Consider the following 27,091-nt stretch of genomic DNA (forward strand, 5'->3'; position numbering starts at 1 on the left):
CCTCCATTGGGACCAGAACCAGGAAAGAAAATCTCCATTTAGACCGGAAGCAGGAAAGCAAACCTCCATTGGGACCAGAACCGAGAGAGAAAACCTCCATTAAGACCAGAACCAGGAAGGAAAACCTCCATTGGGACCAGAACCGAGAAAGAAAACCTCCATTAAGACCAGAACCAGGAATGAAAACCTCCATTAAGACCAGAACCAGGAAAGAAAACCTCCATCAGGACCAGAACCAGGAAAAAAAACCTCCATTGGGATTAGAACCAGGAAAGAAAATCTCCATTAAGACCAGAAGCAGGAAAGAAAATTTCCATCAGGACCAGAACCAGGAAAGAAAACCTCCATTAAGACCAGAACCAGGAATGAAAACTTCCATTAAGACCAGAACCATGAAAGAAAACCTCCATTGGGATCAGAACCAGGAAAGAAAACCTTCATTGGGATTAGAACCAGGAAAGAAAATCTCCATCAGGACCAGAACCAGGAAAGAAAACCTCCATTGGGATTAGAACCAGGAAAGAAAACCTCCATTGGGATTAGAACCAGGAAAGAAAATCTCCATTAAGACCAGAAGCAGTCAAGAGATCCTCCATTGGAACCAGTACCAGGAAAGAAAACCTCCATTGGGATTAGAACCAGGAAAGAAAATCTCCATTAAGACCAGAACCAGGAAAGAAAACCTCCATCAGAACCAGGAAAGAAAACTTCCATTGGGACCAGAACCAGGAAAGAAAACCTCCATCAGGACCAGAGCCAGGAGAGGAAACCTCCATTGGGACCAGAACCAGGAAAGAAAACCTCCATTGGGACTAGAACTGAGTAAGAAAACCTCCATTGGGACCAGAACCAGGAAAGAAAACCTCCATCAGGACCAGAACCAGGAATGAAAATCTCCATTAAGACCAGAACCAGGAAAGAAAACCTCCATCAGGACCAGAACCGAGAAAGAAAACCTCCATCAGGACCAGAACCAGGAAAGAAAACCTCCATTGGGACCAGAACCGAAAAAGAAAACCTCCATTAAGACCAGAACCAGGAAAGAAAACCTCCATCAGGACCAGAACCAGGAAAGAAAACCTCCATTGGGACCAGAACCGAGAAAGAAAACCTCCATCAGGACCAGAACCAGGAAAGAAAACCTCCATTGGGACCAGAACTGAGAAAGAAAACCTCCATTGGGACCAGAACCAGGAAAGAAAACCTCCATTGGGACAAGAACCGAGAAAGAAAACCTCCATTAAGACAAGAACCAGGAAAGAAAACTTCCATTGGGACCAGAACCGAGAAAGAAAACCTCCATCAGGACCAGAACTCAGAAAAAAAACCTCCATTGGGACCAGAACCGAGAAAGAAAACCTCCATCAGGACCAGAACCAGGAAAGAAAACCTCCATTGGGACAAGAACCGAGAAAGAAAACCTCCATTAAGAGCAGAACCAGGAAAGAAAACCTCCATCAGGACCAGAACCAGGAAAGACAACCTCCATTGGGATTAGAACGAGGAAAGAAAATCTCCATTAAGACCAGAAGCAGTCAAGAAATCCTCCATTGGAACCAGTACCAGGAAAGAAAACCTCCATTGGGATTAGAACCAGGAAAGAAAATCTCCATTAAGACCAGAACCAGGAAAGAAAACCTCCATCAGAACCAGAACCAGGAAAGAAAACTTCCATCAGAACCAGAACCAGGAAAGAAAACTTCCATTGGGATCAGAACCAGGAAAGAAAACCTTCATTGGGATTAGAACCAGGAAAGAAAATCTCCATCAGTACTAGAAGCAGGAAAGAAAACCTCCATTGGCATTAGAACCAGGAAAGAAAATCTCCATTAAGACTGGAACCAGGAAAGAAAACCTCCATCAGAACCAGAACAAGGAAAGAAAACTTCCATTGGGATCAGAACCAGGAAAGAAAACCTTCATTGGGATTAGAACCAGGAAAGAAAATCTCCATCAGGACCAGAACCAGGAAAGAAAACCTCCATTGGGATTAGAACCAGGAAAAAAAATCTCCATTAAGACCAGAACCAGGAAAGAAAACCTCTATCAGAACCAGAACCAGGAAAGAAAACCTACATTGGGACCAGAACTGAGTAAGAAAACCTCCATTAAGACCAGAACCAGGAATGAAAACCTCCATTGGGACCCGAACTGAGAAAGAAAACCGCCATTAAGATCAGAACCAGGAAATAAAGCCTCCATCAGGACCAGAACCAGGAAAGAAAACCTCCATCAGGACCAGAACCAGGAAAGAAAACCTCCATTGGGATTAGAACCAGGAAAGAAAATCTCCATTAAGACAAGAACCAGGAAAGAAAACCTCCATCAGAACCAGAACCAGGAAAGAAAACTTCCACTGGGACCAGAACCAGGAAAGAAAACCTCCATTGGGACCAGAACTGAGTAAGAAAACCTCCATTAAGACCAGAACCAGGAAAGAAAACCTCCATTGGGACCAGAACCAGGAAAGAAAATCTCCATTTAGTCCGGAAGCAGGAAAGCAAACCTCCATTGGGACCAGAACCGAGAAAGAAAACCTCCATTAAGACCAGAACCAGGAAGGAAAACCTCCATTGGGACCAGAACCGAGAAAGAAAACCTCCATTAAGACCAGAACCAGGAATGAAAACCTCCATTAAGACCAGAACCAGGAAAGAAAACCTCCATCAGGACCAGAACCAGGAAAAAAAACCTCCATTGGGATTAGAACCAGGAAAGAAAATCTCCATTAAGACCAGAAGCAGGAAAGAAAACCTCCATTAAGACCAGAACCAGGAATGAAAACTTCCATTAAGACCAGAACCATGAAAGAAAACCTCCATCAGGACCAGAACCAGGAAAGAAAATCTCCATTAAGACCAGAACCAGGAATAAAAACCTCCATTAAGACCAGAACCAGGAAAGAAAACCTCCATTGGGACCAGAAGCAGGAAATAAAACCTACATTGGGACCAGAACTGAGTAAGAAAACCTCCATTAAGACCAGAACCAGGAAAGAAAACCTCCATTGGGATTAGAACCAGGAAAGAAAATCTCCATTAAGACCAGAAGCAGGAAAGAAAACCTCCATCAGGACCAGAACCGAAAAAGAAAACCTCCATTAAGACCACAACCAGGAAAGAAAACCTCCATCAGGACCAGAACCAGGAAAGAAAACCTCCATTGGGACCAGAACCGAGAAAGAAAACATCCATTAAGACCAGAACCAGGAAAGAAAACCTCCATTGGGACCAGAACCAGGAAAGAAAATCTCCATTAAGACCAGAAGCAGGAAAGAAAACCTCCATTGGGACCAGAACCAGGAAAGAAAACCTCCAACAGGACCAGAACTCAGAAAGAAAACCTCCATTGGGACCAGAACCGAGAAAGAAAACCTACATTAAGACCAGAACCAGGAAATAAAGCCTCCATTGGGATTAGAACCAGGAAAGAAAATCTCCATTAAGACCAGAACCAGTAGAGAAAACCTCCATCAGGACCAGAACCAGGAAAGAAAAATTCCATTGGGACCAGAACCGAGAAAGAAAACCTCCATTAAGACCAGAACCTGGAAAGAAAACCTCCATCAGGACCAGAACCAGGAAAGAAAACCTCCATTGGGACCAGAACCGAGAAAGAAAACCTCCATTAAGACCAGAACCAGGAAAGAAAACCTGCATCAGGACCAGAACCCGGAAAGAAAACCTCCATTGGGACCAGAACCGAGAAAGAAAACCTCCATTAAGACCAGGACCAGGAAAGAAAACCTCCATCAGGACCAGAACCAGGAAAGACAACCTCCATCAGGACCAAAACCAGGATGAACCAGAGAGGAGCCCAGTGCATCATGGGACGTCCCCCAGCAGCCTCAGCCTCAAGCAGCAGGACTAGAGGATGGATCAGGGTCACCGAACCAGACCTGCTAGAAGATTAATCAGCAAGGAAAATCTGAAACCTGATCTGAAGGTAGAGAGGGTTCTGATCCCTGAAGCCAGACTGGGAGCTGGTTCCACAGAGAAGGTTCTGATAACTGGAGGTTCTGCCTCCCGTTCTACTTCTAGACCCACCAGGAACCAGCAGTAAAACTGCAGTCTGAGAGTGAAGCTCTGATGGGAAAACCTAGAACTCTGAGTTCTTTAAGATTCACTGGATCTTAAAGAACTTCATATGTGAGAAGAATTTTAAATTGTATTCTGGATCTAACAGGAAGCCGATGAAGAGAAGATAAAACCAGAGAAATATGATCTCTGATGATAGTTCTCATCAGAACCCTCGCTGCAGCATCTTGGATCAGAGACTTTTCAAAAAAATAATCTGGAATTACAGTCTTCCAATCTGGAAGTAACAATCCATGGACCAGTTTTCCTTCTAACTCGAACCCCTGGGAATACTACGTAGGTGGAAGAAGGAAGGACCTTCCTCACTACCTTCTCATAAACTTAAAATTTTTATTGTATTTTAAATGGATTTGTTTGACAACCACCACAGATTCTGCTCTCAGTTTGCAGGACAAACAGGATTTCTGATGACTTTGTTTTATTTGCAGCTGCAGTGTTTGTATTAAAACATCAAGGTGTAAAAATCTAAAATGTAGCTTTTGATTAAAAATCTATGAAAAGTTTGAGAAAATCTTTTTTACTCCAATAAAAACTTCATGAATAGTTTTCCCATCCCGCTGAAACAAAGACTGAAATGTCCTTAAAACTGAACGCGGCGCTGATCCTCAGAATCTGTTTTTGTCTTCTCTTTAGCTACGGGTACAGCGACATCGTCACAATTCCCGTCGGCGCCACCAACATCGACATCAAGCAGCGCAGCCACAGAGGAGTCAAACATGACGGGAACTACCTGGCAGTGAAGCGGGAAAGTGGCGCCTACATCCTCAACGGTAACTTCTCTGTGTCCACTGTGGAGCAGGACATCCCCGTTCTGGGTGCCGTGCTGAAGTACAGCGGCTCCTCCACCACCTTAGAGAGGATCCAGAGCTTCAGTCAGCTGAAGGAAGCCATCACAATCCAGATCCTGGCCACTGCGGGCGATGCAAACCCCCCCAAGATCAAATATACGTTTTTCATCCCCAAGGATGTGATATTCAACAAATCTAAAGAGAAGAAGGACCCATCCCCATCGCTGCATATGATAAGTCCGTTTGGTGTGCCTGACTGGGCACTAGGCGAGTGGTCCGAGTGCTCCAAGAGCTGCGGCTCCGGGTGGTCCAGGAGAAGCGTTGAATGCAGAAACATGGAAGGCTACCTCTCCAGCCAGTGTGACCAAGACCTGAAGCCCACAGACATCAGGCCTTGTGGGGATTTGCCGTGTCCCATATGGCAGATGGGGCCTTGGTCCACCTGCTCACGAACTTGTGGTGAGGGGGGGCGGCGCCGCAGCGTCTTCTGTATAGACTACACTGGGAAGATTGTTGAGCCAGAGAAGTGTGATCCAAACAAAACCCCAGAGCCAGTCTCTGGAGAATGTAAGAACCAGGACTGCTTATGAAGAACAGGGAACTATCCCTTTTTGGTCTGAGTGCACATACCAGCCATAGATGGATTACTGAGTGCACCAGGATGCACCAGGAATGGGCCCAGGGCACTAATGACTACAAAAATCCCAGAGAATAACTGCAAGGTCACCTCAAAATATCAGAAACTGTTGCTAATTGACAATGAAGAAATCCAGAATGGCCACATGTGTGGCATCCATGTCCACAGAGGAGGGGTACCAGATGGCTGCGTCATGTGACATTAAGGGTTTTCACCTGAATATTTTCTCATCTTTGTCCATTTGAAAACCACGTTTGAAATTAGAAACCATTTAAATCTACCTCAGGATGTAAATGTGATGCTATGTACAGATGCAGTGAGGGCTTTCTCCAGAAGAACTTTTCTAGTCTCACGTTAAAAAGAAGCTAACATTGTGGACGGCGTTTGTCTTCCAGAGCTAGCTGTTAGCTTACAGTGGGACAGAGCATTGGCATGAAACCTGCTGTCATAGACCAGCACAGTGTAAATATACCTCCACTTGTCCTCCACAAAACTCTGTGCCCTATAACGCTTCAATCGAGCCGTTTACCTGTTGCTGAGGCAGATAATGTGTGATTCTCTGGAAATGTGCTCGTTTGTGATTGCTTGTTTTTCTACTGGCACACAAATATGATGAGTTAAATGCTTCCTGTGTTTAAAACCATTTCCTGGCAACATATTTGACTTCATTTCTGGCTTTTAGTCATAGTAACCTTCACATAGACTGTAAAGGACAGGTGGAGTCAAAGTAACACCTGGGAAAGTGCTTTCAGGTGAATCTGTTCCATCTCTGGTTCCAGTTAGAATAAAAGGTGATGTGTCTTTAGCTGACTAACACCTTCGATGGGCTGCAGCTGCCCCGTCTCGTACAAATGTGGCCACTTCTGGGTCTGAACAACTCCTGAAACTACGTTCAGCTCTTTTACAGTCTACACTAAACCTTGAATTTATAAAGATTTAATTAGAGTTTACACATTAGCCAAGATAATGATCTGAAAAACCTTCTAACTGTAGTTTTCCCCTCGAAGTCTTCCTAGTAGTCTAAGAGGTAAACATATTATCAGTCTTGTATACGAAACGTAAAACTAATTTCATTTGCAGCCTTTTTTGTTTGTTTGTAAATCCATCATAGTTGTTTTTTCTGTCTCATGTATGTATATTTGAATTGTTTCATTCCTTTTCTTAATTTACAGTATAAAATAAGGTGAAAGAGGCGGCTCATGTGTCTGATATCCCTTCAGTGAAGGACCACGCTATTTTATTATTGCAGCTTTTTAAGCTATTTATTTTTGTAAGTTTTTACAAACATGGCAGATGCTGCTGTCTTTGAATTTTTGTTTTGGTTTGGTTTATTTTTTGTCTATGAAGTGGTCAAATAAACACATTTATGTCAACACACGGTCTCTTTTACATGTCTCCATGACAACCAGATGAAAACCCTGTACAATGTGTGCATGTAAAACGGCACAAAACCTCTTTAATTGGACCATTTCCTTTATTTTGTCATATATATTAGTCCAAACACTTAACAGAAATCTTTCCACAGTTTGTACGAAACGGCAACACCAACATGACACGTAACTTTCAGTCCACTTTTCTCCAGTCAAACTGTTCGCTTGAGGCTTTAATAATAATAATAATAATAATTCATTCATTCTCTATACCGCTTATTCCATTAAGGGTCGTGGGGAAGCTGGAGCCTATCCCAGTATTTAACAGGTGAGAGGCAGGTACACCTGGACAGGTCACCAGGGCCAACACATAGGGGACAAACAACCATTCACACACACACACACACACTCCTAGGGAGAATTTAGAGTCATCAATTAATCTAACATCATGTTATTGGACGGTGGGAGGAAGCCGGAGAACCCAGAGAGAACCCACGCATACACAGGGAGAACATGCAAACTCCACACAGAAATACCACCACCCTCAAGGTTCGAACCTCTCCCCAGCCGAGATTTGAACCAGCGACCTTCTTGCTGTGAGGCTGCGGTGCTAACCACCACACCACCGTGCAGCATCATCATCATAGTAATAATAATAACAATAATAATAATAATAATAATACATTTTATTATTATAGCACTTTACATTTTGGGAATCTCAATAATAATAACCCTAACCCTCAATAAAAAATATATATATATAAAAAAATTGTCCCCTCGCCCTCCGTGGGCGGTCTCTCACCCTGGCGAGAAGTGGAACAAGACGGAAATGGACGAGAGGCGAGAACAAGGCTCTGTTGGAATGCTACTACTCCAGTAACCCTCGTCAGAGGAGTTACATGCAGGGAATGTGGGAAATATGGAATCTTCTAAACCCACAATCAACACTCACTGCTAGTAGCTCAACGTTCCAACATCCACAGACGGCAGCTGCTATCACAGCTTGAGATTGTCGAAATACAACACAAATGCTACGGCAAGGGGGAGCCAGGACGCCAGGTCAGGGGGGAGTTAACAACTCCCCATCCAGATATCAGGTACAAAGCCCCAATAAGCACAATCACGCTGGCCATATATATATATGTATATATATATATATATATATATACATATATATATATATATATATATTAGTCACACACCTAGCGAAACACAACATTTGACGTGCACATTTCTTTTTTCTTTCTGTGGGAGTGTTACTGGTTCACCCCGAGGAAGCTCCTTGAAGCCCAGTTTTCTACAAACAAGCAGAGAATCATATCTGCTGTTAATACAGTGCTGCCCAAGGGTCCCAAGATCACCAGCATCTAAAACTGATCTTTGGTCTTCTCCCATGCACACAGGGACTCCATCTGATTTTCTGAATCTTTAGATGAAATCATACACCGTAGATCAGGGATGGACAACTTTGGTCCTCGAAGGCAACTGTCCCGCTGGCTTTAATTGTTTCCGTTTCAACAAACATGATTCAAATGAAAAGGATTTGACAGCTTGTTGTCAAGTTCTCCACAATGAGTGAAACATCTTAACCTGGAGGACTGAGGCTCTCACGGACCAGGTTTGCCCATCCCTGCTGTAGATGGTGGATCTTCAGTCTGAGGAACAGTTCTCTGAAGTTTTAGATCCAGTTTGTCTCAGATTGGTGAAGCTCTGTCCATCTTTCCATCTGAGAGACTCTGCCTCTCTGAAATGCTCCTTTTATACCAGTCATGTTACTGACCTGTTGCCAGGTAACTTGGTTAGTTGTCCAATGCTCCTCCAGGTGTTTCTGGTTTGTACCAGGTACTTTTCCAGCCTTTTGTTGCTCCTGTTCCAACTTTTTCGAGACTGCATCAGATTCACTATCAGCTCATATTTCCATCTCATGGTGAAACGTCTCAGTTTCATCATTTTTGGGGGGTGGGTGGAGGGAATGAAATATGTATTAATTTAGTGGCATCCCAACTTTTCTAGATTTCAATTATGCATTTTCACTATATATACATATAAAATATTATATATTAGATTAATAAACTACAAAGTGTAATGATGACTATAAAGCGTGTTTACAGCTGAGTGACGTGCATGTCGCCAAATGTAACTTCCTGTTTCTTACAGTACGTACAGTGAGGGCTGCGCGTTGCATTGTGGGGTAAAAATAAAGCACACAGGACAGCGAAGAGCACAAAGGAATAAAAACGGCTCCGCTGCAAACTTTTAACGGGAGTTAAATGTGATCTGAATTAATGTTAACGTTCATTTAAGTGCGACGAGAGGCGGCCGGAAGGCTGGCGGATGCCTGGGAAGATCAGGGAATGTGAGTGAGCCGAGCGGAGCGGCAGGGCGACCCGCTGTCTCTGGTTATTGTCGGTCGCGAGGCCCAGCTGTTACCACAGGCCCAGCAGCGGAAGGTAATTTAGATTTTATCTGTTTGTACAGTACTCCCGATAACAGCAGCTCTGTTGTATTTACTTTTACCTGTTTATTTTTTTGTCTTAGTTTGACAAGAGCAATCAGACCAACTAATAGCGCCTTGTATCTCCAGCTAGCTGTAGCTAGCAAGCTAACAGCTAGTTAGCTAATGTTCACTATGAGCGTCAAAACACGGAGGGTTACTCACGGTCAAGACGGAAATACATGACTTTAGAATAATTGGAACATAAATGAATACCTTGTTGTTTTTTTCTGAACCGGCTACGCCTCAGCTTTGTGTATTGCATAGGCAGCATTCATGTTGAATGATAAATTTACGACTGAAAGATAAAACCCAAACCCATTTCTGTTTACTTACCGGCTCATTTGGAGTAGTTAGATTCACTACTGCCACGTTATTAATCTGTAGTTACATAAAACGCTTTGAACTACATCATTTGGAGGGGTTAGTATGGTTGATTTTGACCGTTATAACCCGACATCTACTGGCTGGCTTGAGGTGCCAGCTGGAACCAGTTAGCCAGTGTTTGCTAAACTGGGATTGTTATTCTTGTGGACATGTTTGTTCAGCATGTTGTCCGCTGGAAGCGGAGCCATGCAGCTGCTGCTGGGTGTACTATCAGCTATCTGCACCGTGTTTCAAGCATTTTAAAAAAAATCAAGATCTGATCGTCTTAAAGTAAATTTACATAGTTTTCCCTTAAAAAAATAAATAAATCTACTGATTTCATATTGAATATTGACAAGTTTATTCCATGTTTATAACTCAGAAACCAGCATGAAAGTAAAACAAAGTTTTCAAATAAATGATTTTTTCTGAATAATTAGGTGTCTCTGGTTAAGTTAGCTTTTGGTTTGGATGCATCACCGTTTATTTTCCTGTTGGCCATGTAGGTAAATAATCCCTCTGACAGGAAACGTAGGCACGTAAAGGACCCGTTGACGAGTGTTAACCCTGGTTCCTGGTTCAGACCAGACACTTTCTCGTTGCTCCGCTTCTGTAATTCACTTTGTCTTTAGTGGGCCAACAAAGCCCAAGAGTATTTTCCTTTGGTGTGTGTGAGATGAGGAGTGCTCTTTCCCTGCGAGAGCCCCTTCACTCGAGCTTTTGTTTGATGGAAAATCTCATGCCTCAGAGAATCCACATGTCTCGCAGACAGCTGCTGAGCGTCCTGTAGCGCCTGGCCTCCACACGGGTCTGGTTTGCATCGCTGCACATCTGCTTTGATTGTTGTTACATAACTCGGCATTTTGTCCTCCGTGCTCCCTACCCCGCTTCCGAGCCCCCTTACGCTGACTTCCCCCTCAGAGAGCACCTTCATATTTGTTCCTGTCTGCGCCCACTGCTGTTTTCCTCCAGTCTGTATTCCTTTTGTTGTGATTTTATCTTTTACTTCACACCTAAATGTTTGATGGTAAAGCTGGATTTTGTTTAGTGAGGCCATCTTCCAGCTCGTTAATGTTGCCTTGTGCAAACATTGCTGATGTGATGTATTTTCCACACACACACAAAAAAAACAGCTCAACAAAAATATGTAACTTTTGCTAACTTAAATGTTGTGTTTTTGCCATCTCTGTCTGCAGACCACGTTTTCGTTACACAGAGAGAGCGACTCCAACATGGGGGTCAAAACCTTCACCCACAGCTCCACCTCCCACAGCCAGGAGATGCTCGAGAAGCTCAATGCGTTGCGCAATGAGGGTCACTTATGTGATGTTACCATCCGGGTCCAAGACAAGCTCTTCCTCGCGCACAAAGTGGTCTTGGCTTGCTGCAGTGAATTTTTCCGCTCCAAACTGGTGGGCCGACCGGAGGACGAGGATAAGTTTGTGTTGGACCTTCATCATGTGACAGTTAGTGGTTTTGCTCCTCTGCTGGAATACGCCTACACCTCTACTCTCTCCATCAGCACAGAGAATATCATCGACGTCCTGGCGGCTGCAAGTTACATGCAGATGTTTGCGGTGGCCAGTACATGTTCAGAGTTCATGAAGTCGAGTATTCTTTGGAGCCCAACTAACAACAACAACATAGCGGTGGATAAACCACACGAATCGGCTCCGGAGAGCGCCTCATCAAACTGTGCCCTGACGCCGCTGGACGGCAGCGTGTCACCCGTGTCGTCTGACTGTAGCGTGATGGAGAGAAACGTTCCCATATGCCGCGAATCACGGCGGAAACGAAAGAGCTTTGTAACCATGGCGTCGCCTGAGAGTCCACTCAAATGCACTACACAGATGGTCACCACCTCCCCCCAGATCCCCAACCCATCCCCGTCCTTCTCAGACGGCACAGCCCAGCCTGTGGAGTCCTCCCTGGCCTTTCCGTGGACTTTCCCATTCGGCATTGACCGAAGGTTCCACTCAGACAAATCCAAGCTCCCAGAGAGCCCTCGCTGCTTGGAGCAGGGCGCTCCAGGGACCTCGGAGGGAGTGGTGGCTCGTCGGCTTAGTGACTTCCTCACATGTGAGAGCTCCAAGGCCGTGTCATCACCGGCAGCAGCAGAGGAGGAGGATGTAAGAGTGAAGGTGGAACGTCTTAGCGACGAGGAGGTCCAAGAGGCATCATCACAGCCGGTCAGCGCCTCTCAGAGCTCACTGAGTGACCAGCAGACGGTGCCAGGGAGCGAACAGGTCCAAGAGGAGCTCCTCATTAGTCCGCAGTCGTCCTCTATAGGTGGGACTATTCTCCTTACGTCTTTACTTTACAGCAGATATTTATGTGTACTGAGATTGCTCATCTGAGGCCACGGTGGAAATGTTCGCCATGTTGGGGAATATCACTACTGTTTCCATCTACACTTTCAGATTTCTCACTAGTAAACCGTTTAAAGCATGTCTAAAAACATGGAAGAGAGAAACGACCTTACTGCATTAAGCTCACAAGAGAAACGAAGACTCATTATGATGCAACCACAGCACAAATGAGTAACTTAGATCTTTACAAGCTGCTGAACAATGAATGACGTTCAGATTTGGATGCGTTGCCATCCGTCTTAGCCTGGGACATTGGTGCTCACCTGGTGTTTGGTGTGGAGTTGTACAGCTGTAAAGAATTTGAATATAAATAATCATAAATCTCCTCATGACTAGAGTTTCTTGTACAGAAGGCAGCATAACATCCTACAGTCCAGAAGGCGTTAGCAGACACCAGGAAGCAGCAATGCTAACATGTAGCATAGCAATGACGGGAGAAACTCAGCTAAAAGACTCCACCAAGCATCGGCATCCAAACCAAACACAGTTCAGACCCCAGCAGGTCTATGGGAATGTAGAAACCATGAGAGCAGCTCTGTCCACGTTAGAGCTTCTGGTCATTTCTCCACACAAACCAGGAGTCACGTGACAGCAGAGACTCTGCTGGTTCCAGAGACGTCTGTCTCACCACGGTGGGACAGAAACTCTCGAGCTAGCAGCCAGAACCAAAAACCAGAGGTGTGTCCCAATTCAGGGTCTGCAGACTTCGAAGTGTGCAGACTACGTAGGCTACAGAGTGTCCAACGTAGTCTACACACTTCGAAGTCTGCTTAACGTTGGTGAAATGAGACAACCTACCTAGTCAACAAGAATTTCCCATAGCAACAACACAGGACGCTGAATCACTTAAACCTCTGAAATTACTCATAGGACACTTCAGAGAACGCTGAACACGGAGCGGCAACGCCACAGTTAAAAAAAAAAAACACGGTTTGAGGCTCTGTTGTTTTCCAGCCGGCACACACTTCATTAACCCTTAAATGTCCTGGAATATCAAATATTACCGAATTTTAATGTCACCATTTAACAAACATGCTCTAAATGTACTTGCTTTTGTAACGTATATACTAAAGTGTAGTTAAAAAAAACGTACTTTTTTTTTAAATAAAACTTTAGTTAAACTTAATACGACTCTTCTGAGGTTGCTGATTCGCCACCGTCTTGTGCGCAATGAATTCTGGGAGAAAAGAGGCCGCGAAGGATACATCACCAGCATCCTTTGTTTGAGGCCAAACGAAGTGCGGATTTTTTTTTTGTGATCAAATATTTATTATCTTTTGAAATATAGAACAACAGAATACAATACAACACAGGTCCAGGACATTAAAAGTAAATCTGCACATGAGAAAATGTTACAATATATAGTCGTACAGCAAAACAAAGAAAACAATAAACACACATACGCCTCATTCCAAAAGGGCCTTAAGATCAGACACAGTTCGATTCCAAAGATTTATAGTTTCTTCCTTCGCATTATGCATCCGCGCTGTGGACAGTTCCAAGTAGGACACATCGATAAATGTTAGTACCCATTGACGATGGGACAAAGAGTGTGGAGGTTTCCATCTTAAGGCTAGCATCTTCTTAGCAGCGGTCAAGCCAGCCAAAAAGATTCTCTTTTTCATTTTACAGCATTTCAGCAGAGAAGTATCATCGAGGATCAAAACCAAAGGTGAAAGGGGAACATCACAAGACAACAGAATAGACAGACTATTCCTTACCCCCTCCCAAAAATTCGCCACGCCTGGGCATTCCCACACCATGTGAAAATAGGTACCTATTGAGCCTGTGTGGCAGAGCGAACAGCTTGGGTCAGCCTTCAGTTTCATATTGTAAAGTTTACGGGGTGTCATATAGGTCCTATGGATAAAGTTTAGATGAATCTGTTGATGATCGGGGTTCCTAGATGAGTGTAATACAGAGTTCCATACTGCTTCCCAATCAAAATTATGAGGAAAATCAGGGATATCAGATTGCCAACAAGAGTTCAGGCGTAAAGGAACATAAGTCATCTCTAGAATAAAAACATAAAGCTTAGAAATTACACCTTTCAGTCCACTGGTACAATTAAAAAACCTAAGCAAAGGATGACTTTTTAGTGGAACATTCCATGGTACCCCATAGGCTTTCATGGCCGATCTTAACTGCAGAAAGAAAAAGAAAGTGGAGCACTGTAAGTTAAATTTGACACAAAGATCTTCAAATGAAAGCAGGCCGTTATCTCCGAATATATCGCCAAGGGAACGTACACCTTTATCGAACCAATGTCTACACTGAGCTTGTTTAATAGAGCATTTATCAATCAAAATACTTTCATTATTAAAGATGGGGGAATAAGGGTTCCAATTAGAAACAACACCACAAGCTTTCTCTACAGAATGCCAAACTGCAATAGCGTGAGACAAGATGGGACCATATAGTGCCCGACATCTCCTCAGAGGGGTGTTTGCAAATAATACTTCCTGTAATTTTAATGGATATGCCGAAGATTCATCCAATATCCTCCAAGACACATCCACTGAGCTGTTAAACCAGGCAACCAATGGACGCAGTGTAAAAGCCCAGTGATACAGCCTGAAGTTGGGCAGTGACAAGCCTCCAGCGGACCTAAAACGTTGGATTGTGGATAATTTCAAACGGGGACGTTTTCCATTCCATATGAATTTAGTAATAACTCTCTGCAATCTATCCCAATAGCGAGCCAATGGTGGCAGTGGGAGCATAGAGCTCAGAAAATTGATACGAGGTAAAACATTCATTTTGATGATTGAGACACGTGATCTAAGGGAATTTGGCAAATATGACCACCTCTCAAGGTCAGCTGTAATCTTGGACAAGACCCCGTCATAATTAGTTTGGACAATAGATTGCAATGAGGCAAAGATCTCTATACCTAGGTATTTAAATGTTTTAACTACCGGAATGTCTAGAGGGATAGGGCTATGTCTCATTGAATCATTCAGGGGCAGAAAGGCAGATTTATCCCAATTGATTTTGTAGCCAGATATACCACTAAAACTGCTAAAGATGGAGAGTAAATTGGGGATTGATTCAGTGCCCCCCACGAATAACAAGATATCATCCGCGTATAGAGAAATGTGATGGTTTGAGTCATTAAGTGTAATAGGGGTAATATTAACGGACCTACGTATTGTATGAGCCAGAGGCTCCAGAGACAAAGCAAACAACAAAGGACTTAATGGACAACCTTGTCTGGAGCCTCTGGCTACATCGAAGGGCAAGGAGCAGACCCTACCCGTAAGTACCATGGCTGTCGGGTTATTGTATAACACTTTGACCATGTTTATGAAATTGGATCCCAGACCAAACGACTCCAGCAGAGACCACATGTATTGCCATTCCAAGCGGTCAAACGCCTTCAGGGCATCCAGAGAAAAAACTGCTGCAGGTTGCTGCAACGACGTGGCACCATGTATGATATGAAGGAGTCTTCTCATATTATCAGAGGAAGACCTTGATTTAATGAAGCCCGTTTGGTCACAGTTGATCAATTTGGTCATTAAAGGATTCAGCCTACGCGCGAGCACTTTGGCAAATATTTTTAAGTCGGCATTTAAAAGGGAAAGGGGCCTATAACTGGAGCATTCCTGTGGGTCCTTATCTTTCTTAAGCAGGAGAGATATAATAGCAGAGTTTACATCTCTGGCAAAAGAGCCTTCCTTCAAAGCAAACTGCACCATGTCAAACACCAAAGGTCCCAAATGCTCCCAAAATGTTACATAAAATTCAGGGGGAATCCCGTCCAGACCAGGGGACTTACCTCTGCACATATCCAAGGAGGCCTCCCTAAGCTCCTGTAGAGTGACAGGGCAGTTTAGTCTGGGCAAGTCCTCCTCAGGCAACTTAGGTAAATGAGCATCTCCAAGAAAATCATGGCATAGCTTTTCATCGTATATCAGGTCAGAGCTGTACAATTTAGCATAAAAAGAGCGAAAAGCAGAGTTAACATCACTGGGCTCCACCAAGATCTGCCCATCAGCAGCTTTAACAGACGTGATGTCTGAGAACTGTTCATCGGCCCTCAATCTAAGTGCAAGTAGATGGCTGGGTCTTGCCGCATTAAAATAGTAAAACTGTCGTGTTTTATGTATCAAGAATTCGGCACGGTGTTTCAGGATATTATTAATTTCTTTTTTAACTAGATTATACTGTAAAACTACATCTTCATCATAGCATTGTTGTAACAGGTTGTCAAAAACGGCAAGTTTACTCTGCAAGATATGTAGTCTGGACATTCTGGATTTTCTAATGTGAGAGGCATAGCTAATGGCGTTATTGCGGATAAACCCTTTAACAGCGTTCCAAAGAATTCTAGGATCACTAACTGAATCCTTATTAATATTGACAAAGATCTTCAGCTCAGAAACAAATTGTGCCTTAAAAACATCACTCTGTAGGAGAGTGGTGTTGAAACGCCACCTAGGTGCACGGGCTGGCCGAGGAAATAATGAAGCACAGGCGATCACGGCTTTATGATCAGAAAGAGAGAAAGGCATATGAGTAACACTGGAGACATTTTGAAAGCAGCTTTTAGAAACAAAAATATAATCAATTCTTGAAAAAGATTTATGCCTGGCAGACCGATGCGTAAAGTCTTTGGTATCGGGATTCAATATACGCCAGAGGTCGACTACACCAGTTTCATTAGCCCATGAGCAAAGCGCTTTTGTGGCATGTCGTACGAAGTGCAGATTTGAAGGCTGGATTCGGAGGCTCCTTCACATTCTGTGAACTGGGACAGTACTTCACGCACCGCGATGACGTATGTGGCCGACGAATCCGCACTTTGAAGTGTGCAGACCCTGAATTGGGACACACCTATGGTCTTACTGTTGCTGTTTGTGGTGAAAAGTTTGATTCCAGCTCTAAAAACTCTGCTGTGTTCTCCCGTGACTGCGTTTGTTTAAAATGAACAATGAAAGTCCTGCTGGTTTGCACGGAGATGAAGGAGGATTTATAGTGAAGGATTCACTCTTCCTGTCATATAGACCATCCTCGGCTTCCATTACTGATCATGTAACTTGCACATCAGTGACGTTCTTGGGCAGAAAAAGATAAACAAAGCAGGTATACTGCTACCAGCTCGGCTACTACATCTAGTTTTTCACATAGAAAAATAACAATGGTACGTCCATGTTGTGCCTTTGGATGTTCCAGTTGACATCCCCAGCATGGGACTGTATTTTCCAGACTGCCTGCTGACCCTGAACGACGACTAAACATCTTGCTGCCGTCAAACCAGATAACTGGAAACTGTCAGAGACTCTCTGCTGTGTAGCAGCACTTTGTCGGTGGGAAGTTTATAGAAAGATTTGTTTCATATGCTTTCCAGGTCTATTTATGGTGGGTTGCTCTAAGTTTGAATATACTTATTTATGAAAAATGTGGGCAACATGTTACTGAAATGCTGCAAACTTAAGGGGTTTAATGTTATTGTGACCCAGGACCAGACACTCTACGTTAGCCTGTTGCTAACAGACATGTCACTGAGGCTAATTGTGTCTTCCCCTGGGTAAAAGACAAGCCGTCGTCCCCCAGTCTATGTCCCGTTCATCTTCCTGTTTGTCTGCACTCCTGAGAAAAAAAGGCTAAAGGAGGATCTGGAAAAGTTAGAAAGACGACAGCAAGCAGAAAAGAGAACAAATTACATTAAAGTTTATAATATGTTCTCGTTCATTCGTTTAACTCTTGAACAGATTCTGGTTCATCCAACCAGAACCACAGAAACGTTGTTCATGTGTAGCCGGGAGGACGGTCCGATAAGAAGTTTATACGTAAGTCATGTTTTATGTGAAGCAGCGAATGAACCAAACATTCTCCAGTTTCTCCCAGTGGAAACGCCACCGCGGTGAAACCACGGATCGCCATGGTGACGGGTGGATGTTCCACTGATCCAGCCTCCACCATGGATCACCACGGTGACGGGTGGATGTTCCACTAATCCAGCCTCCACCGCGGATCGCCACGGTGACGGGTGGATGTTCCACTAATCCAGCCTCTACCACGGATCACCACGGTGACGGGTGGATGTTCCACTAATCCAGCCTCCACCACGGATCGCCACGGTGACGGGTGGATGTTGCACTAATCCCGCCTCCACCACAGATCACCACGGTGACGGGTGGATGTTGCACTAATCCCGCCTCCACCACGGATCACCACGGTGACGGGTGGATGTTCCACTAATCCAGCCTCCACCACGGATCACCACGGTGACGGGTGGATGTTGCACTAATCCCTCCTCTACTGCGAATCACCACGGTGACGGGTGGATGTTGCACTAATCCAGCCTCCACCACTGATCACCACGGTGACGGGTGGACGTTCCACTAATCCAGCCTCCACCACTGATCACCACGGTGACGGGTGGATGTTGCACTAATCCAGCCTCCACCACTGATCACCACGGTGACGGGTGGATGTTGCACTAATCCAGCCTCCACCACTGATCACCACGGTGACGGGTGGACGTTCCACTAATCCAGCCTCCACCACGGATCACCACGGAGACGGGTGGATGTTGCACTAATCCCTCCTCTACTGCGGATCACCACGGTGACGGGTGGATGTTGCACTAATCCAACCTCCACCATGGATCGCTACGGTGACGGCAGGTTTCCGTGGTAATGAAAAGCTGGACATGGATTTTCCTTCGTGGGCTCAGTAAAGCAAACGGTCTTTAAACAGCGATGTTTCCTGCCAGTAATCGTTAGTAACCTTAACTCCTGAATATCTCACCGCACGTCCCTGATCTTTACATCGCAGTAACAGCATCTGCTTCTGCTGGTTTCTACTCTGCTTTGACATGAAGAGGAAAAACTTTCCACAGCTGAAGGACTGATTCCCATCCTTCATGAAATATTTATAAAGCTCAAATCTGACTTTATGCTTTTAATTCTGATCCTGTGAAGTTCGACTGTCCATCAACCAGGTAGCTGTAAATGTCAAGGTACGGTAACTCAGGTAGCGATGTCTCCGTCAGCTGGATGTTTGGGAGTTTTTTAACCAGGCGCCAACAAGAACACATTTTTCTAAATATCCTGTCTGACCACAAAAGTGCTGAACTGGTTTAAACTAAATGAGGAGCAGCTTATATAGTGGAGCAGGTCCCAGCTAGCTTTTTACCTCCCAACATGGTGGCGTAAACAATGACGTCACTGAGAATGGGCCATACTATGTTGAACTTCACTTCTTTGTGGATCCTCATGGTGTTTCTAAAGGTCCATTTATGCTGGATGCAGGTGGTCGGACAGTTTAGTCCATCTTCTGCATCAGCCTGTAATTTGGTCTGTTTTCAGGGAGCTTAGCTTGTTGTTGCCTGACGTAGAAGATGGAGCAACACCACTGGAAAACACAGGGGCAGTGCTGAGCAGAATAGCTGACATGTGAGTAGTGAAAGAAACGAACCAGAGAAGAGAATCAGGACAGGAACAAAGAGGCAGAAGAAGAATGAAGACGAGGACAACTGTAGAAATTTCGTGAGCTTTTGAAGAAAGATTGTGTGAGTGTTTGGGGCGTGTTGGGCGGTTGGAAACATGCAGCTAGCGACGCATTACCGCTGCTAAACGGTGTCTGAAACTGACGTACAACACTTCTGTTGTTACATAAGTACTTTCTACTATCACTCTACTAATATCACTTCATACCCTGATAGATACATGGGGAGGCAACGCAGGGGTCGGTGTCTTGTCCAAAGACACTTTGGCATACAGTCAGGGAATCCGGTCGGCAGACAACTGATCTTCCTGCTCACATGTGCCACATGTCTCAGCTTTCATTAGAAACTAAGATCATACATACAGCCCTTGTAGTTGTGTTATATTTCAATATTTAGGGTTTGTCATTTCAGACAGGAGGCAGGAAAAAAGCCTCCTGGTGAAGAGGTTAAATGTTGATACAGCCATTTTACAAGCAGATGGTGACGACCAGATCTCCGTTTTCAGTATAATGATGAAGCTGTTAGCTGCAGCTACATCTCCTGAAAACTGAGATCTTAATTAAACTTTTCATTCTGAAAGGAAACAGTGTCTGCTCACCCGTGTGAATTTGTTTCAGTTAAATTAATATATTTTGGGATTTGTGGACAGGATTCCTTCATTTAATACATCTGGTTTAAACAAAAGAAGTAAAACTGTGAAAGTAAGTGATAATATGTAGAAGAAGATTAATTACAAAAATGATTTAATTTACAAAAGAAAAAAAAACATGTCTGTGATTGGAGTTCCAACGTGAAACCAGTGAAACCAGTAAGCAGTCCTGTATGTCTGCCAGAAGCAGACTGGGACTCATGTAAACCAGAGAAAACAAACATCCCGGAGGGGGAAGTGGTCTCATCTGAACATGTTCCATGCAGATGTGAAACCCTGCAGCAGGAAGCCGGTCTACCTGGACTCTCAGGTGCACTCAGCTGTTGTCTCATCATCCCGTCATCTAGCTGACACCATCTTTACTTCGGCCAAACTGTGCTTTTATCCACACCTGCTGCTTCACTTCCTGTTTAGAGCTGCTGCTGCAGCCGAGGACGCCACTCAGAGAAAAGATGGAAAACTAGTCAGAAACTCTGAATTAGACGACATCACTGCTGTTAACAAGGTGTCATACCCCAACATGGCGGCTCAGTCCCACAGGTCTGGGTGTGGTGACAGATGTGCATGTTCTATATTAATCAGCTCTGTCTGAGATAACATGCTCTTGGATTTATTCTCCAAATTCTGCCATCAAGCCTTATACCTTTTCTTCCTCTTCCCAGGATCATTGGATGAGGGTGTGTCGGAGGGTTTGCCGTCAATGCAGAGCACGTCTAACGCCGGAGGACATGCGGATGATGACGAGAGGTATCACCACTTGTTAGAACAATGTCAGAACAAGTCAGAGGCGATGAAGAAGAGAAGACGCGGTCCTCCTGACAGAGTCTTAGACATCTGTTAGATCATAAATTCATGTGTCATGATGAGATGATGCTCTGTAACGGTGTGTTGGGTAAAAACTGCCTTCAACCTAAACGTCAGCTCAGACAGGTCGTCTGTGGACGTCGAATGTTAACTGATGCAGATCATCATCCTCACCTACCTCTTAGCGGCAGATGTCTTCAGACATTACAACGTGATTCATTCAGGGGGAATTGGGACAAGTCGTCTCTGGAAGAGTTGGTTGGAGATGGCGTTGTGTGGCCTTTTTGGCTTGTATTTAAGTAATTCTTTTACTTTCTTTGTGTTTCAGGCTCGAAGGTATTCAGTATCCATACCACCTTTATATAAGCCCGTCAGCCCGGCCTGGCACCAACGGCCCGGACCGGCCCTTTCAGTGTCCAACCTGCGGAGTCAGATTCACTCGCATTCAAAACCTCAAACAGCACATGCTCATACACTCTGGTAGGTATAACAGTAAACGAAACACTAAATGTTATGAAGCATCGGTGACTGCCACATCAGGTAAAGCAGGACTTCCTGCCCTTCAGCTAATCAGGATCATTAGTCTACTTTATTTATCAAATGAACTGAAATGAAGAGGTTTATTTGTCTGATACAGTGATGTTTAAAGGCCCATTTATGCTGGATGCAGAAGCTGAAAACCAGACAGACAGTTTCATCCGTCTTCTGCGTCAGTTGCGCACATAATTGACGAAGAAGACGGAGCAATACCACCAGAAATCGCAGAATAGCTGACATGTGAACTGACTTAACAACCATGGCAACACAAAACACATGGAAGCATGAGGACGGCGACGCATGACATTGTTTGAAATGCATGCCGCTGTTTACGTAGGTAAGGGAGCAGAAATGATCCTTTACCTTTTACTTAGTAAATCCTGAACATTTCACCCTTCTTTCTCATTAATATGTGATTTTATATTTATTAAGAAATATTTGAAATAGGTTGTAACGGAGCACTCAGCTGATTCAGCGTGGTGTTTCCACTGCGGTGGGCCACCGGGGAACAAAAGGATCAAAGCCAGTGCAGCAGAAGCAGAGATCCGATCTCTAATCCCAGACTAGATGTGGGATTCAGAGTGAATCTCCCATCACTGCCAGTTCTGTCTTAGATTGGAGGTGTTGTAATGGTGGTGGCGGATGCAGCTACAGAACTCACCACATTCCCACATGGTTCCAGTTTTAGCCCCAACAAACCCTGGCTCAAGCCACGACGCGAGGACGTTGTCAGACTTGACAGGCGTCCCTTTTCCACTCCTAAGTTGCTTTTAAATAGAAGTTCAGACACACATGGGATGTTGATTCTAGATTTTCTTAGCATAATTATTTTCTGAAAAGTAATCACGATATTATGATAGTCATGTGTCTATTTAACTGTTTAAGCACCAGTTGTTAAATAAATAAGATGAAATGTATACCAGATTTTATGACAGAAGTAAAATTACTCATCTAATTTTATATTGAAATATCACAGGTTGGCAACCCTATTAGTTTCCATACAGTATCTCACAAAAGTGAGTACACCCCTCACATTTCTGCAAATATTTTATTATATCTGTTCATGGAACAACACTCTGACCCAATGCTGTCTGTGTCCAGCTCGTTTAATGGAGCAAATCCACTTTCCCCTCAAAATAACTCAACACACAGCCATTAATGTCTAAACTGCTGGCAAGTCCCTAAGTGAAAATGTCCAAATTGGACCTTTTCACAATTATCCATTTACCTCCCCGGTGTCATGTGACCCGTTAATGTTTCAAGTTCTCAGGTGCTAATGGGGAGCAGGTGTGTTAAATTTGTTGGTATCTCTCAGACTTTCTCATACCTGCCACTGGAAGTTCAACATGACAACCCATGGCAAAGAACTCTCTGAAGATCTAAAAATAGTTGCTCTACATAAAGATGGACTGGGCTATAAGAAGATGGCCAGCACCCTGAAACTGAGCTGCAGCACGGTGCCAAGACCATTCAGAGGTTTAACAGGACAGGCTCCACTCAGAACCGGCCTCGCCATGGTAGACCGAAAACATTAAGTCCACGTGCTTAGTGTCATATCCAGAGGTTGTTTTTTGAAAATAGATGTGTGAGTGCTGCCAGCATTGCTGCAGAGGTTGAAGGGGTGGGGGCTCAGCCTGACGGTGCTCAGACCAGACACCACACATTTCATCAAACTGGTGTGCACGGCCGTTGTCCCAGAAGGAAGCCTCTTCTAAAGACGATTCACAAGAAAGCCCACAAACTGTTTCCTAAAGACAGACTAAGGACCAGGATTACTGGAACCATGTCCTATGGTCTGATGAGACCAAGATAAACTTATTTGGTTCAGATGGTGTCGTGTGTGTGTGGTGGCAACCATGTGAGCCGTACAAAGACCAGTGTGTCTTACCTACAGTCAAGCATGGTGGTGGGAATGTCATGGTCTGGGGCTGCATGAGTGCTACTGGCACTGGGGAGCTAAAGTTCATTGAAGAAACCGTGAATACCAGCATGTACTGTGACATATTGAAGCAGAGCATGATCCCTGCCTTCGGAAACTGGGCCGCAGAGCAGTATTCCAACAGGATAACGACCCCAAACACACCTCCAAGACAACCACTGCCTTGCTAAAGAAGCTGCGGGTAAAGGCGATGGACTGGCCAAGCAAGTCTCCAGACCTGAACCCTACTGAGCATCTGTGGGGCCTCCTCAAGCGGAAGGAAGAGGATTCCAGAGGCAGCCTGGGAAGCTCAGGTGAACTCCATACCAAGAGGGTTTAAACAGAGCTGGAAAATAACGGTGGCCACACAAAATATTGACACTTTGGGTCCAATTTGGACATTTTCACTTAGAGGTGTACTCACTTTTCTTGCCAGCAGTTTAGACATTAATGGCTGTGTGTTGAGTTATATTAAGGGGAAAGTGGATTTACTCCATTAAATGAGCTGGACACAGACTACATTGGGTCAAAGTGTTGTTTCTGCAATCTGGTCCCATGAACAGATATAATTAAATATTTGCAGAAATGTGAGGGGTGTACTCACTTTCATGAGATACTGTAAATCCAGTCATGTTCCAGACAATCGTTAATGAGCCGCGACTGATTGATGATGGCCACTTCACATGTCTGCCATCTAGTGGTGGAAAGTGGTAACAGGTATATGACCTGGTGCGTACAAACCAGTCTGTTGCAGCAAAAATGACCTTTGAGGGTTAAATGAAGTCTTTTTCATCTACATAACATCAACATAACAAAATAATCTAGAAGATAAAATCAGCATTAATCTGTTCTGCTGTATGGAGAATAAATAAATCCTACATATTAACTCAGAGAAAGAGATGGAAAGGCAACAGGACCTCTACCTGGACCTCTACCTGGACCTCTACCTGGACTCGGGAGGCTTGTTTCTGGAAGCTACATTAATAAAATGCTTCTGAACATTTCTTTAGAAAGCAGGAAAACATCCAGCTAGCTTTGACTTCCAGCTGCTGTTTGACACAGAAATAATCCTGAACAGTGGAAATAATGAACCTGGACCACACATCTGGAACTAAATACACGTTCTGCTACAGACCATCAAACATGGACCAGTAAAGACCTCACACCCAGTCGCTGATGCTGGAACAGAGAAACTATCCATCATGAAAGCTTAGGGGTTTTTCTACTTTTTTGCATCTTTATAATTGTAATAATAAATTACTGCGTCACAAGTCCAACTGGAGTCGTACACAATTACAAGATTGTCTTTGTGTTAGAAAGCTGTTGGTTCTCCTGCAGGAGGTGAAACATGGTGAATGGATTTCCTTTTCATGTCCTGCTTTACAGGCTAAGACATCCTCCACCGTCACACTTGCTTCATGTTTCCATCCCACCAAGAGGATCTCATCCGTTAGTTTCCTCTGTGAGCGTTCCCATGCAGGCATGCTGAAAGGGTTCTGATGTAATCTTTTATAGAAAGCGAAGATACTGAGGGATCTTAAAGCAACATTGTGCTGATGTTGGATCTGTTACAGCAGCACGAATTCATGAGGAAAACTGAGGGCTGAACCTTTCACCAATAGAAAAGCATCAGGAAACAGGACAAAGACAAGACTGTTGCACAGCTAGAATCCTCTGTAGACCAGAATAAAAGGTCCAGCCGCTGATCTCCTCACGTCCAGATGTCTGCAGAAACTGAATTCTTCTGTCCCAACTATTTCCAGATGTGCCCCTGCCATCATATTTATAATGGGCTGATTTAGATATGTTAGGACTGTCAAATGAATAAAATCTTAATTCAGATTAATCACAGCTTACAAATTAATCATGATTAATCACCATTATGACTGAAATCTGCCCGTTTTACTGCATCGTATCACCAGAACGAGCCGATGCTAGAAATATTTACTGTTAACGGAGCTTCTCTTGGGTAAACATCAGATGTCCAAGGGTCAGTAAATGCAGCATGTAATGTACTTCTATAAGTTGTTCTAAATCATCTCTACCATGTTTTAGAAAATGCAGAATTAATGCATCATCATGAAGTTAAACAGCCAACATTGATGAACAAACTCTGATAAAACTGGATAAAAACAGATTTCTCCTTTTATCATTGAAGTGTGTTTGTGCAGCCGTGCTAAAAGTCCTACAGCAGCATCATCCAAAGTAAACACCTGCTGGTAAAATACATCATTAGCTGTTTGTTTAGCTAGTTTTTCCTAAAAAAAAGTCTCATCTGTGGCCCCCTTTTCCTGGTCAGGGCTCCTGGACCCCCATCAGAACTTTTCTAGACCCGCCCCTGCATAGCTGAAGTATAAACCCTGCCTACCACCAGCAGCTATTGTGTTAGAGAAGGTCCTACCAACAACAAGACTTTGGGGTGAATATGTGACGGTGTGAACATGAACAGCTAGTTTCCTCCTTCTCAGCTGATCCATAAACACACGCAGCAAGAGAGAAAAGCCGATCAGCTGATCCATAAACACACGCAGCAAGAGAGAAAAGCCGATCAACTGATCCATAAACACACGCAGCAAGAGAGAAAAGCCGATCAGCTGATCCATAAACACACGCAGCAAGAGAGAAAAGCCGATCAGCTGATCCATAAACACACGCAGCAAGAGAGAAAAGCCGATCAGCTGATCCATAAACACACGCAGCAAGAGAGAAAAGCAGATCAGCTGATCCATAAACACGCAGCAAGAGAGAAAAGCCGATCAGCTGATCCATAAACACACGCAGCAAGAGAGAAAAGCAGATCAGCTGATCCATAAACACACGCAGCAAGAGAGAAAAGCCGATCAGCTGATCCATAAACACACGCAGCAAGAGAGAAAAGCCGATCAGCTGATCCATAAACACACGGAGCAAGAGAGAAAAGCCGATCAGCTGATCCATAAACACGCAGCAAGAGAGAAAAGCCGATCAGCTGATCCATAAACACACGCAGCAAGAGAGAAAAGCCGATCAGCTGATCCATAAACACACGCAGCAAGAGAGAAAAGCCGATCACCTGATCCATAAACACACGCAGCAAGAGAGAAAAGCCGATCAGCTGATCCATAAACACACGCAGCAAGAGAGAAAAGCCGATCAGCTGATCCATAAACACACGCAGCAAGAGAGAAAAGCAGATCAGCTGATCCATAAACACGCGCAGCAAGAGAGAAAAGCCGACCAGCTGATCCATAAACACGCGCAGCAAGAGAGAAAAGCCGATCAGCTGATCCATAAACACACGCAGCAAGAGAGAAAAGCCGATCAGCTGATCCATAAACACACGCAGCAAGAGAGAAAAGCCGATCAGCTGATCCATAAACACACGCAGCAAGAGAGAAAAGCCGATCAGCTGATCCATAAACACGCAGCAAGAGAGAAAAGCCGATCAGCTGATCCATAAACACACGCAGCAAGAGAGAAAAGCCGATCAACTGATCCATAAACACACGCAGCAAGAGAGAAAAGCCGATCAGCTGATCCATAAACACACGCAGCAAGAGAGAAAAGCCGATCAGCTGATCCATAAACACATGCAGCAAGAGAGAAAAGCCGATCAGCTGATCC

General features: G+C 44.2%; 2 protein-coding genes across 3 annotated transcripts in view; both read left to right on the top strand.

The window, feature by feature from the left end:
• LOC121646585 (A disintegrin and metalloproteinase with thrombospondin motifs 8) overlaps window positions 1–6,888 on the top strand; it is a 32,967-nt gene extending 26,079 nt beyond the window's left edge. The window contains exon 9 of the mRNA XM_041995665.1: window positions 4,731–6,888. Coding sequence (XP_041851599.1) covers window positions 4,731–5,475 — 745 coding nt within the window. The 3' untranslated portion in view covers window positions 5,476–6,888. The remainder of the gene's footprint in view (window positions 1–4,730) is intronic.
• A 2,182-nt stretch (window positions 6,889–9,070) lies between these two features.
• The window catches only part of zbtb44 (zinc finger and BTB domain containing 44), a 40,666-nt gene continuing 22,645 nt past the window's right edge, over window positions 9,071–27,091 (top strand). For both annotated transcript variants that reach the window (XM_041995666.1, XM_041995667.1), the window contains exons 1-4: window positions 9,071–9,342; window positions 10,949–12,041; window positions 20,892–20,976; window positions 21,362–21,513. In XM_041995666.1, coding sequence (XP_041851600.1) covers window positions 10,985–12,041; window positions 20,892–20,976; window positions 21,362–21,513 — 1,294 coding nt within the window. In that variant the 5' untranslated portion in view covers window positions 9,071–9,342; window positions 10,949–10,984. The remainder of the gene's footprint in view (window positions 9,343–10,948; window positions 12,042–20,891; window positions 20,977–21,361; window positions 21,514–27,091) is intronic.

The sequence above is a fragment of the Melanotaenia boesemani genome, chromosome 9, assembly GCF_017639745.1.
Source record: "Melanotaenia boesemani isolate fMelBoe1 chromosome 9, fMelBoe1.pri, whole genome shotgun sequence".
NCBI classification, from domain to species: Eukaryota; Metazoa; Chordata; class Actinopteri; order Atheriniformes; family Melanotaeniidae; genus Melanotaenia; species Melanotaenia boesemani.